Below are 12,548 nucleotides of genomic sequence, written 5' to 3' on the forward strand. Positions count from 1 at the left end.
TCACACGTTTATGCAAATTCAGGATTTACAGTGTAACAACTAAGCAACTACTGATTGTTATTTCCAGACTGTACTGTTTAGCAAATCATTCAACTGCAATCATTTTACTTTCATGTTTTCTATACTGATGGTATCTTTTACTCTCTTAGATTTCGTTTCAACAAGGAAATAGGAAATAACTAATTTAACACGTTAAAGAACTATGGGATAAAACGAGCGTTTCAGCAGAAACCTTTCGCGTGCCTTATTACAATCCATCAATCAATCGATCAAGTGTCATTTCTCAATAGTAATTTTATTGACAGTTTATCAACATGAAAAATGCTACCTATTGTTCCTGAAAAAGAACACAGGGTAAAAACAGTGAACCTCCATAGAAATGGCACAGTAAAAACAAAGTATTAAGGAGGCACCGACAGTCCAGGTCTGCAGTCCCTTCTAAAATCGATAGACATTTCATGGTACAATGTGGTTTTCAGTACATCTCATGTAGGTGAAAAAGACAAAATGGTGCTTCAGTGCTTACATACATTGATTGTAAACAAAAAAAAATGTAATGTACAACAAATTTGAAAGAAGACGCCATACAATTTTGAATGTAACCTAACATTTTGGCTTCTTTGCCAGCAGAATGAGTCACTGCGAGGACGTGCCAATCTACAAACAGAAAGTGCACAAAACCACTATTCATCTCAATGAACTGCAGCTTTTTAGACACCATTTGAGTGGAACGGTGTAGTAGCAGATACAGTGGAAAACAGGTGTTGTGCAAACAGAGGAGCCTCAGTTTGAGTAACATCCTTTAGATACCAAGTCATGTTCAGTAGTGCTTTTGGTGGACTCGATAACAGAACCCTGCCGCGTTGCAATCAACTTTTTCAGGGAGTCCACTTCTGCCGAGAGGTCGGCAATGCCTTTTTTCAAGTACAAGTTCTCCGACTCAGAAATGGCATAGCAGCCATCCTTAAGATCTACAACAAGTTTGTTAGTCACAGCCCCGGGTGAGTCAGGACAAAGTGTGTTCTTGTAGCCATTTGCCTGAGCTTGGTCTTTGTGCCAGTACTCGGGTTGTTGGATCCAGTCCTGGACGTTGTTCACCTGCAGGGAGAGTGGGCTGAGTGATGACTGAGTGTATTCAGGTGGAGAGCCCTGACCCATCTGGTAGCATGCCCGTGCAGACATGTCGATGGGGGAAGAGAACTTCCCAGATGAATCGTAGTCAGGATCGATAGCCTCCACTTTGATCTGGATGGCACGGGCTTTAATGCGCAGCTTGTGGGGCAGAGCCGAGGCACTGGCGTCTGGGACTTTTACAGCAGAGACTATGACGCTTTTGTGGTCGGCTGTAGACGGTACCAGACCTTTAGGGACCTGCTGTTCGTCTTCTCCATCTGATGACTTGCTCACGGTCCCATCATCGCCGTCAGAGGTCCGGGGCGAGTTACTCGATGACCTGGTAAGTTGCAGGAATGGATTTGGCTGGGAGTAGCCTCCAGGGAAAGGACTATTCAGGTAATTTCTGTACAGTTCATACGGACTGGCTCGGTCTCTAGGGTAATTGCTGTTCTCCAGTGGCTCTTGTTTGATGATTTCCGGTGTCCTGCATGTGTTCATAGTGCTTGAGTCAGATCCGTCTGATAAGGTGCTGTGAGGTGAGTGCTTAATAACCGATATGCAGCTACTGCTCAGGCACGATGGCTCAGCCTCTCTGGAGTAGGAGCTTTTGGCATCATTAGGGGCCAAAAATTCCTGGTGCAAGGCGTTAGTACAGGACACGATCTTCTGCACCTCCTGAGCATAGGCAGCCGAACTCAACAGGCCAAACTTCAGCTTGAGGGACAGTAGCTCAGCTTTGAGTGACGCGTTCTCCTCGCCCAGCACCATCAGCTTGTTCTCTAACACCATGTCATTGATCCGCCGCTTCTCCCGTGAACGCTTTGCCGCCTCGTTGTTCTTGCGTCTCCGCTCCCAGTACAACGTGTCCTTCTTCTCCTCCGGGATGAACTCCCGCTTTCTGCGGCACGTGTTTGGTTTGACCTTGAAGGGCATGCCGGGCAGCTTCTGATTGATCAAGTCTCTGTCTGTGTCTTGCAGAGCCATGGCTAAGACCAGGTCATCGTCTCCACTGTAGGACAGCTCTTTCTTAATGTCCTGCATGTTGCACAACGGTGTGATCCAGATTACACAAGCTCATTAGTTCTCACTTGTGTCGAGGAGACAAATCATCATCATCGAACTAAATGCCAGAGATATCATGGGCGCCGGATAATGCTTCCTGGTAGACCTGTTGAAAACACAAAGGAAACATTCTTAGAAATTAGACATATACAATAATAATGTTATGAGAATCTGGTTTCACATTGCAACCGGCTGCCTTCAGATGTGCCAAACAAGAATTTCTGCTTCCCATAAAAAAAACTATGAGTCATCTATAATAACATTCTAAATAAGGGACTTATTACAGGCACTGTTTATCAGGTATAATGAAACCCTTCAACATTCTACAGTGGTTTATGAGAAAATCTCTAAGAAGAAAAAATTAACAGCCTTCATCAAGCTTTATTGAAAGAATGTGGACTTCCTGTAAAAGTCTCAATTTAGTCCGTAAGCAATGCGAAAAATAACTCACTAGAACAATAACAATTAGGCAACTGATCTACTGCATGTTGATTCGAAAGCTCAGGTTCCGCATGTTATGAATGGGTATTTGTGAGTCAGGTCCAGAGGCTAATGCCAGCAGTATGCTCAGGACAGCAGCACATTGTGCTCTTGGTCTCTGAATTCCTCAGTGTTTCTGAGGCGTGACATCACAGAGTCTGAAACAGGCTCGTTCCTGCCACTGGCTCATTGACATTCAGTAAATTTGTCAGCTGATAAACTAATGTTATGCAGATTTCGCCGAGTTGTTGACACCGCACTGCTCACCATCACACAGCAGCCATTTCCTACGAGCTATAACGCTGCCTCGTTTTGCACAGCACACCCGAATTACACAACCTGATGATTTGTTGGAAATACATCCCACCGAATAAATACGTACACTTTCTCAGATGCGTTAGTTCGTGGGTGGGAGAAACAGAACCATATGTTTGGGAAGGATTTGTATGCGCAGAATATGCTTCTTAACACATTATCATGCCAGGGGTAAAACACTGCAAGATGGTTTTCTTTCTGTGTTTTTCTCAAAGTGGCCAGTAAAAAGAAAAAAACACATAAATCAAAACATAAATAAAGCAATATTAGGAAAGAGAAATGGAACAGGTGGCTCCGAGGGTAAAAAAAAAAAAAAGAAGCAAATGTTTACCTCAAACTATCTATGACTATAGGATACCCTCATTTTGTTGATCTTTGCCTTACTTACTGGAAGTTCATCAGTTCAAAGCCCACCATTAAGCAGCCAGTGCTGAGCCCTTGAGAACGGACATTCACCCTCAATTTCCCAGTCATATAAATAGGATAAATGTAAATCACTCTGGATGACAGTGTCAAATGCCATTAATGTAAATGTGCATGTAAATATGATAGGAAACTGTGATTTGGAAAATAATTGTTATTAAATTCTAGATTTAAGTGTAAGAGCTATAGAATTAGATAGATAGATAGATAGATAGATAGATAGATAGATAGATAGATAGATAGATAGATAGATAGATAGATAGATAGATAGATATATACATACATACATACATACATACATACATTTTTTTAATTCATCCCAAAGGAAATATTGTAACAGTATTCTAAGTAAAACTAATCAAAGAAAGAAAGAAAATTAATTTAAAAAAATGTTTTACTGTTACCCCCCCCAGATAGATAGATAGATAGATAGATAGATAGATAGATAGATAGATAGATAGATAGATAGATAGATACTTTTTTTAAGAGTACTTTATTAATCCCAAATGAATTATTGTAATTTAGTATTCCGGGTGAAATAGAATCAAACCAAATACTAATCAAAAAAAAAGAAAGAAAATTAGTTTAACAAAATTTTTAAGAAAATGTTTTACTGTTAACCCCCCACCCCCAATTTGGAAGCATTCCCATGACGTCATCCCTAGAGGTCGATTACGCAAAAGAGCAACACTGAATCGGCACTCTTTATTTTAGGACACATTAAGCACATTATCTAACCTCCAGAATAAACCCTGAAACAGCTGATGAGCGCATTATGAGCGCATTATGAGCGCACCAGTGCACGCAGAGAAACAGGGGTAGAGCTGTTTCTCATTTTTGTTTTTGTTGTTGTTGTATTTTAACTAATGACCTTCACCGCGTCGTTACTGGCAAACCGTCCAGTGTCCACACCTGCAACGTGGTAGCCAACCGCCTTATAGTGTATCTGCCAACATGTATAAAATAATCACACACACACTTACACTCTCTCTCTCACACACACACACACATGCAGGAACATCCCCCTTTTCTCCATAAAGCTAACTTGAGCTTGCATGCCTATTTTTTTAATGGTTGAAGGTTCAGGTTCGGGTTCGTGCTCGTGCCCAAAACGCAGAACAAAGGAATGCGAGCAGCCATCATTACCATCATCATCATCATCATCATGGTCACCACTCATGGTCCTCTCACGTGGCTGAGCAGAACCGAGACAATGAAAACAAACGACCCGGAACGTGCGCGCGAGAGAAGAATTGACCAGCAGGACAACAGAGGAGAAGCTTTGTCTTAATTATAAGACGTGCGTCTTTTACGTCTCAGGTGTGCGTATTTTATTCTATTATTAATTTTTTTTGTGCGTGCCGTAATTTGTTTATCTTGCAATCCAGTCTCACGGCTCGCGATCGGCGGCGCTCCTGCGGTCCTCCATTATCCGTCTTGCAGGTCGCACACGTCGGGATGAAACGAGCGACTCGAGACGCAGCACGAGCGAGAAATCAGACAGGGAACACGTCGCTCCGTGAACACGCCGTCCGGGCCAGAGTTCAGGACCCGAGGGGCCACAGCGGGGCATTTGACTTTGTTAAATATTAACTAGATGCAGCCATAAAAAAAATTAAACAAAATTAAAAAAGCTCCATCGTCCTGAAACCTGGTTCCCTCCTCATATCTCCCACCGCATTCCTTAATCCTTCACCACGATGGATTAGAATCACCAAGTGTTCATTATGCATTCATTACGCGTCACATGGACGCCTCATACCCCAAGGGTTACTTTATATACACATGCAGGATATAAATAATATTAAATATCTATAAGCTGTAATATTGTATTAGATAATGCACTTGGATACTGACCTTGTTTGTTTGTTTGTTTGTTTGTTAAACCAAACCTAACCCAGTGCACTCGCAATGCCATCCATTAACATTCACGGGAATAAGTAACAAACGGTTCCAAACATAATAAAAAACAGGGTGCAAATCCGGACCGATGGGCAGAGGTGTGCACCCACCCTCCAGCATGGATTGGGGGTCACTGTGCCATTCGGACGGTTGTGGTCACGCTTCCAACCTACATGTTTCCAATGCTTGGAGGATGAAGTAGTAGGTGAAGTGTGCGTAATGGCTCACAAACCAACACAGGGTTCGGATCCAGGACGCGGAATAATAAATAAGCAATGCAGGATGATGGGACATAAGTTTATGGAAATGACGTGTGTCCCCCCTCCATGCAAATGTTCTCCACAGAGACAAAGTGACCTGTATAATAAATCTAACAGTTACAATGTAACTATTACAGTAGCCAAGACAATCCCAAAGTGACCACATGAGTCAGAGTGAAACGCGTAAAGGAAGACATCTCCCCTACCTTTTAATTAGCACCAGCTCTTTTATGAGGTCCTTATGTAAGGGGAAAAATGGGGTGAAAAAAAAGCTCAAGAAGAATATGTTGCATAAGCAGAGTTAAAATCCTGTTAATAGAGGTAATATTTCCCTGTTCCTCCTTTGCGTTTTCCTCCTGAACTGACTGCTGGATCTGTGTTAGTAGGTCATTGAGGAAATGTATTGGCAGCGTGCTGTGACCGACAGGCGTCTCGTCCAATCACAGTGCGGCTTTGGAGAAATTTTTTGAACCAGTGCCTCGCCTTTTTCCCGTGGAAAGACCAGGAAATCTAAAGGCAAATGAATGAGCTGTGCTTGGGGCTGTGTGTGGTAGGATAGCCATGAGATCAAGTGGGGCAATTAAATAATAATAATAATAAAAATACCAAGAAATTAAAAAGTACGCAAACAAAATTATGTTTAGCAGGTAAATAATGTGAAAGGCGAATGCCATGTGCTCATGTAATTCAACAATTAGCACAAAAGGTGAGGGATGACGTCATGTTCACGTGGCTTCTTGTGTGATTATACAAGAATTTGAATACTACAATCTACAATGCTACAATCGCAGATGTTAATGTAAACATATTTTAAACACCACGAGCTGTAATCATAAGCTCTAAGCACAATCAGTGTGTTTTCTTATTATTGCAAAACTGCTTGTCACACATAGATAATGCAGTTCCAACCCCACGTAGCAATGGCGCCCCCTTGTGTCTAGGAAAACATAGAGCATTCCAACTCAGTATCACTGCTTCTATTCTGGACTTGTGCGTTGAGCCTCCTGCTGTTGGAAATAAAGAAAAAAGCAAGCAGTTATGAAGTAAATAAGAATTGTCTCAGGAGCTGAGATGAGTTCATGTCATTAAATACCAGATTTAGCATTAAGCCTGAAACATAGAGTCAGAGACTAATTAGGGCAGAGGTTATGTCTTATTTGAACTTCTTATCGTTTATACCCTCGCGCATGCGCAAAAGTATTGCACAAACGTGCTAAAGGCAAATAAAGCAAACATCTGACCTTTAGCGTTAAAATGGAACCCTGAACGGCGTGCAGGTCAGTGGGTTACAGAACGGGATCACTGCGCATGCGCAGAGATAATAGGCTGCCGATGCAATAATTATGTAATAATACAGGATTTATATTGCTAAGGGTTTTTTGCAATCACCGTTAACAAAACTGTTTTATTTCACTGTTCATAAATAACAGACCTACAATTTTGAGGAATAAAACAACCCTTCAATAGAAATAATAAAATTGATCTCATTTATACAATGCGTTCCGGTGCATTTTATGTGTGCATCCATCAAGTTCATCCTCTCAGAAGACAAATACAGAAACAGAACATCTCTGTGTTCATCAGGCCAAACATAGTTATTTGAGAAATAACATAATTCCGATGCAATAGTTATGTAATAGAGGATTTATAATATTACTAGTAGTAATGTTTTTGATGTAATCACAAGTATTTCTCACTGTTCAGTAGATCAGAGAATAATAAACCTGATATTTGCATCTTTTGAATAATTAGAATAAAATATATGAATTATATGAATGGGTCAAATGAATTGCAGTGCATTTCACGACCACCTCGTGCAGCCTGAGATCTCGTGCATCCTATAAAAAGATGAAAAACAAGACAATTGTTCCTGTGTCAGGTCTAAAAAAAAATCTTTATTTCTAAATCATTCCGTGCATACAAACACATGTGGGTTACTATAGTACATCTACCAACCAACAGCATCCTTAACTAATGAGAAACCTGTAATCCAGGTCATCACGAAGCGCACGCGCTCTACGCATTAATCCCGAGATATAATCAGAAATCTCCACCAAGCCGCAGTTTATTGATTTTGTAGCGCAGTTTGTGCGGCAGCAGCGGCGAGGTCGACACGCGCTCTGCCTCCTTGCTTATCTCCAGCTCTTTGGGTTTGGTCACGCGCGCACGCTGCTCCGCGTTCACGTGCACGTGCGCGTCGCGACCTGGCGTGACTGCTGCGGAACACTGATAACCAGATGCCACTTCATTTGGAGAGAAAGGTGCAGAGTGTGGGTTCACGGTAGGATGCGCGTAACCTTGAGGCCATTTGCTCTGCGTAATTGCATAAGAGACATTGGCAACGCTTGACGGAACGTTTCCATCACGACGCGCATGGATTTCCACGCACCTGTCTGCCAGGTGCGTGTTATTTGCTGGGAATGTTGCAGCAGGAAAGCTTTGCACTCTGGGGAGAAGCACTGAGTTGTAGGTTGAAGTGAAGTCGCACCGTCGAGAGAGCGCGTAATGAGGTATACGGTTTGCCTGGAGGTCCACCATAGAGCGCATGTACGAGTCCCGTGCCAGCTCTGGGACGGAGAAGCAGTCCAGGAAAGTGTCGTGGGAAGTTTGTTCGGCCACGCCGTGATAATTAACGCTAGAAAGCGCCGCCCTGAGCTTCTCGTTTTCACGGAGGAGCTGGAGCGCGCGCTCCTCCAGGAGACGCTCCTCTACGCGACGGCGCTCGCGCGACCTCTTGGCGGCCTGGTTGTTGCGACTGCGCTTCATCCAGTAGTTGTCGTCCTTCTGCTCGTCGGGCGTGAACTCCCTTTTCCGACGCGTGGGGACGGCCGCCTTCGCGCTCCGATTGCACCCGAAGCCTTTTTCGCAGTTCCAGTGGCACTCGTAGGTGTCCGCGTTTTGCGCGCAACAGCACGTGCTGGATGACATCGTGGCACGGACGGAGCACGCGCGCACCCGATCGAGTCGTGTGACCCACGGATGCAAAGACGCGCACTTTAAACCTTGCCAAAGTTCTTGAATGGGGGAAAAAGTAAGCCTATAGAACAAGGCGGTGGTTTAGGCACACCTCTAAAACGCCCACTGTGCGTGTAGCACCTTCTCACCTCGAGAACTTCCTCATTAAACTAAATGTATCCCTGTGCAAACTTCTACTTATCAGACATGTTAGATCAATCCCAACCATTTTATCTTTTCATGTTCTCAGCATGTGCCTCATTTGTCCCTTTATAACTGCTGTGCACTTGTTAATTATACACCGATCAGGTAATATTATGACCTTATAGTGGTGAAGCGGCGACAGGGTCGTGGGAGGCAGAGGCTCATTGATGCACGTGGGGGAGTGAAGGCTGGTCCGTGTTTTCTGTTTCAACAGACGAGATCCTGTAGCTCAAACTGCTGAAGAAGTTCATGCTTGATGGGTCACGAATGTTTTGGCAGCAAAAGGGGGACCAACACAATAATTAGGCAGGTGGTCATAATGTTATGCCTGGTGGGTGTAACTGTAACAAAATAAATTGATGGTGTAGTGGGAAATCTATCCATCCATCCATCCATCCATCCATCCATCCTTACATCCATCCATTTATCTAGATTTAGACTCAAATCCATATCAAGGGGGAAAAACACACAATATAATATTTCACCTGTCACTTTATTTGACACTCCCTCTTTCTGCACATACATAATAGATGGTTAAATTCTGGTATAACAGTTTTGTTAAAAAAAAAAAAAAAAAGGCAAATATCTGATTTGAAACTAAATTTAAGTAATATCACTGGCTAAACAAATTTACTTAAAAGAAAGACAAGGAAATAATGAAAATCAATGCTATAAATTACAAAACTTTACAACAGCATTTTTAAACATTAAAAACAAGTATTTAAAAAAAATAAAAATAAAATCACACAAATGTTTTGGGGGTCAACTCAATAAGTCCTGATAATATGTAAGGCAGTTTAACACTAAATGTTGCATAGATTTCAGTTCAAATAGGTGCTCCATTATATCAGCTCTTTGGCCCTGTTCGGTATCAGCGAGCCATAGAAAATGTAAGCGTCTATGTAGTAAACTCAGTAAGTCTAATTCTCATTTTTCTTGAGAATGAGATCAACATAAGGCACACCGAATGTCTGGAATTTCCTATGCAATTGTTTTAAATTGGAGATACATTTGTCCATGTTGCACAGCAACAGTAAGAACTCGAATTCTTCTGAATGGCGCTGCAACAAATATGATCTAAAAAATAAAAATATAAAAGAACACTGTCAGTGTGTCACATCAACAACCCATCTACTGTCACAAGGTGAGAAGTTAGATTCTTCATTGCAGCTGAAAAACAGCATAAGGGCATGGCCATCTCCTAGAGGTGTAGCTTCCAAAAGTAGAAAAGCTGTTTTAGTGACTGCCAAACACCCCATGAATAACATTCAGTTTTTGTCTTGATCAATGATTTCCCTTCACCGTGTGGTTGAGCTGGCAGAAGCTACAAAGTCACACTTTAGAGAACAGCTCTCGCTGTCATTGGGTCCCAAAAGGCTGCCTATGCCTCTGAATGCATCTCATTGTCATCAAACTGTGGACTGTCATTGTCCCCTAGAAGCTCTGTTTCAGGGACAGATGTGTCATCATTATGCATGCCGTTCTGAGAAGATCCGTCAGCCATGTTGTCCTCGCCTGCCTTGGCGTCCTCACTGAGCAGTCCGGTCTTCTCTGTGCCGGATGCATTGGACGGCGCGGTGGTGACGTAACCTGTGCTGGTGGAGCCACTGCCACTGTGGTGTGAGCCTGCCTTAGGTACCATCTGCGGGTGCATCTGCTGTGAGGGCATCTGCATAGGGATCTGCATGGGGTAGAAGTTCTGGAGGTACGGATAGGCAGGCACAGGCTGGTAACCGTTGACTGGGATGTAAAGCTGTGGAGGTACCATCGGCCTCATTTGGCCTTTCATAGGCAGAAACTGGGGTTGTTGGAAAGGGGAGGTCTTCTTGGGGGTGGCATAGCGGGTAGCAATGATATTGCTGACAGGGCTCGTGCTTAGAGAGCTGGTCTGAGTTGTATTGCTTGCGCCAGAGGTTTGCGCCGAGCTATTGTAGTTGGACAAGCTTTCCCATGTGCGCAAACGTGCATGAATGTCCTTAAAGCGTGGCCGGCGTGCCGGGAATTCATTCCAGCATTCCAGCATGAGAGTGTAGATCCAGGAAGGGCAGTCATCAGGGCAGGATAGGACTTGTCTATTGCGTACCATCTCAATCACATCTTGGTTGGAGTAGCCACAGTAGGGCTGCAGGCCATAGCTAAAGATCTCCCACAACACCACACCATAGGACCAGATGTCAGAGTCGGTGGAAAACTTGCCATACATGATGGCCTCTGGGGACATCCAGCGGATAGGGAAAGGACTGTTGCCCATCAGCTTGTAATAGTCAGCAGAGTAGACCTCACGGAACAGCCCAAGGTCGAGAATCTTCACGTTGAGTTTGTCACAAACAAGAATGTTTCGAGCAGCCAAATCTTTGTGGACGACATGATGACTGGACAGATACTCCATCCCTGCTGCCACCTGAGTAACAATGTGCAGGAAGTCAGCCTGCTCAAGAGCCGACTTGACGGTTTTATCGTCATCAGAGCTACCCACATCAGAGTGGGGTGAGCGCATAACCAAGAACTCATGGAGGTCACCATGGCCTGAGTAGCTGAAAATCATGCTCATGGGCTGCTCTTTGGTCACCACACCAAGAAGGCACACAATGTTTGGGTGCTGGAGCCGGGAACGGAGCGTTGCCTCATGACGGAACTCTTCTTGCAGTGATCCTTCATCCTTATCTTTGACAGTCTTGATGGCCACCACCTGGGTCTGCTCTCCTGGTGCTGTGCCATAGAGATGACCTTTGTAGACCTTCCCAAAACGGTCCTCTCCAAGTTCCTCCATGAAGCGTACAGCTGATAGGTTGACTTCTCGGAGTTTTCCCTGTTAGGAAAATATCACATTAAGTTACAACTTTGGTATAATATTAATAATAAAAAAAATAATAATAATTGGGTCAACAGAATGATGTCTAAATCATATAATGTTGACCCTCTTTATAGCATGTACTGAACTAGACTATAAGTGTTGGAAAAGCAGGTTTTAATAGAAACCAATCAGTGTTTGACTTGTTGAATAGTTCTATTAATAGATCAGTGTGCTGAGAGTCACATTAGAGTCTTTTCAGTTGATTACAATATGACAGTAAGGACATTATAGCCATAATAAATCATAGTACTGTACTGTGCATACTTGTGATAGAAGAGTATCTGTGAGAGTGAAAGGGAAAGTTTATAGGACTGTGGTGAGACCTGTGATGTTGTATGGTTTAGAGACAGTGGCATTGAGTAAAAGACAGGAGGTGGAGCTGGAGGTAGCAGAGCTGAAGATGTTATGGTTTTCGTTCGGGGTGACGACGATGGATAGGATTAGAAATTCGAAATTAGAAACGAGTTTATTAGAGAGACAGCGCATGTAGGACGTTTTGGAGACAAGGTGAGGAGGTGAGATTGAGATGGTTTGGACATGTGCAGAGGAGGAACATGGGGTATATCAGTAGGAGAATGCTGAGGATGGAGACACCAGGAAGGAGGAAAAGAGGAAGACTGTACTTTGCATACTTAAGTACATTTAAAGGCAAATGCTTTTGTACCTTTTCGTTCACAACTGTAACTATTAGACAGTTGAAAGTAATACCTGATGCTTGTGCTGGTTGAGGAGTGGCATCTCCATGTCTTGGCTGGGAGAGGCAGTAAGTTGCCGGCGAGGGGGAGTGTCTACCGACTCCTTCTGCTTGTTACGGCACATGCACACCAGGAAGAATAAGCAGGCGATGACTAATGGGATCGCAATACTGGGGATCAGGATGTACAATATCTCCTTCTTCATGTTTTCTGGGGGCTCTGGGGTTGAAAACAAAATAGCACTGATGGTCACATGAGCACACAAGTGTTTACTATGCAGAG

General features: G+C 43.4%; 2 protein-coding genes and 1 long non-coding RNA gene across 6 annotated transcripts in view; 1 reads left to right on the forward strand and 2 right to left on the reverse strand.

The window, feature by feature from the left end:
* Positions 1–276: 276 nt before the first annotated feature.
* Positions 277–5,959, reverse strand: nfil3 (nuclear factor, interleukin 3 regulated). Of its 2 annotated transcripts, none has more exons than XM_046860737.1 (2): positions 5,765–5,959; positions 277–2,284 (listed from the first exon to the last, which is right to left on the reverse strand). In XM_046860737.1, the coding sequence occupies exon 2, from the start codon at positions 2,155–2,157 to the stop codon at positions 784–786; it is 1,374 nt and encodes a 457-aa protein (XP_046716693.1). In that variant the 5' UTR covers positions 2,158–2,284; positions 5,765–5,959; the 3' UTR covers positions 277–783. The 2 variants fall into 2 exon arrangements, with proteins under 2 accessions (XP_046716693.1, XP_046716694.1); XM_046860738.1 differs by lacking the exon at positions 5,765–5,959 and adding an exon at positions 5,254–5,754.
* Positions 4,559–5,297, forward strand: LOC124393195. The gene is made up of 2 exons (XR_006927292.1): positions 4,559–4,696; positions 4,785–5,297. It is a non-coding gene; the product is annotated as an uncharacterized LOC124393195 (long non-coding RNA).
* Positions 5,960–9,191: 3,232 nt separating the features above from the next.
* ror2 (receptor tyrosine kinase-like orphan receptor 2) overlaps positions 9,192–12,548 on the reverse strand; it is a 70,616-nt gene continuing 67,259 nt past the window's right edge. For all 3 annotated transcript variants that reach the window (XM_046860608.1, XM_046860609.1, XM_046860610.1), the window contains exons 8-9: positions 12,280–12,485; positions 9,192–11,526 (exon numbers count right to left, since the gene is read on the reverse strand). In XM_046860608.1, the coding sequence (XP_046716564.1) occupies positions 10,099–11,526; positions 12,280–12,485 (1,634 nt within the window). In that variant the 3' untranslated portion in view covers positions 9,192–10,098. The remainder of the gene's footprint in view (positions 11,527–12,279; positions 12,486–12,548) is intronic.

The sequence above is a fragment of the Silurus meridionalis genome, chromosome 11 (assembly GCF_014805685.1).
Source record: "Silurus meridionalis isolate SWU-2019-XX chromosome 11, ASM1480568v1, whole genome shotgun sequence".
In the NCBI taxonomy this organism is placed as follows: Eukaryota; Metazoa; Chordata; class Actinopteri; order Siluriformes; family Siluridae; genus Silurus; species Silurus meridionalis.

Bases quoted from the DNA above. Each gene is read 5' to 3' on its own strand.
- nfil3 (XM_046860737.1), bottom strand. From the start codon at position 2,157: ATGCAGGACATTAAGAAAGAGCTGTCCTACAGTGGAGACGATGACCTG.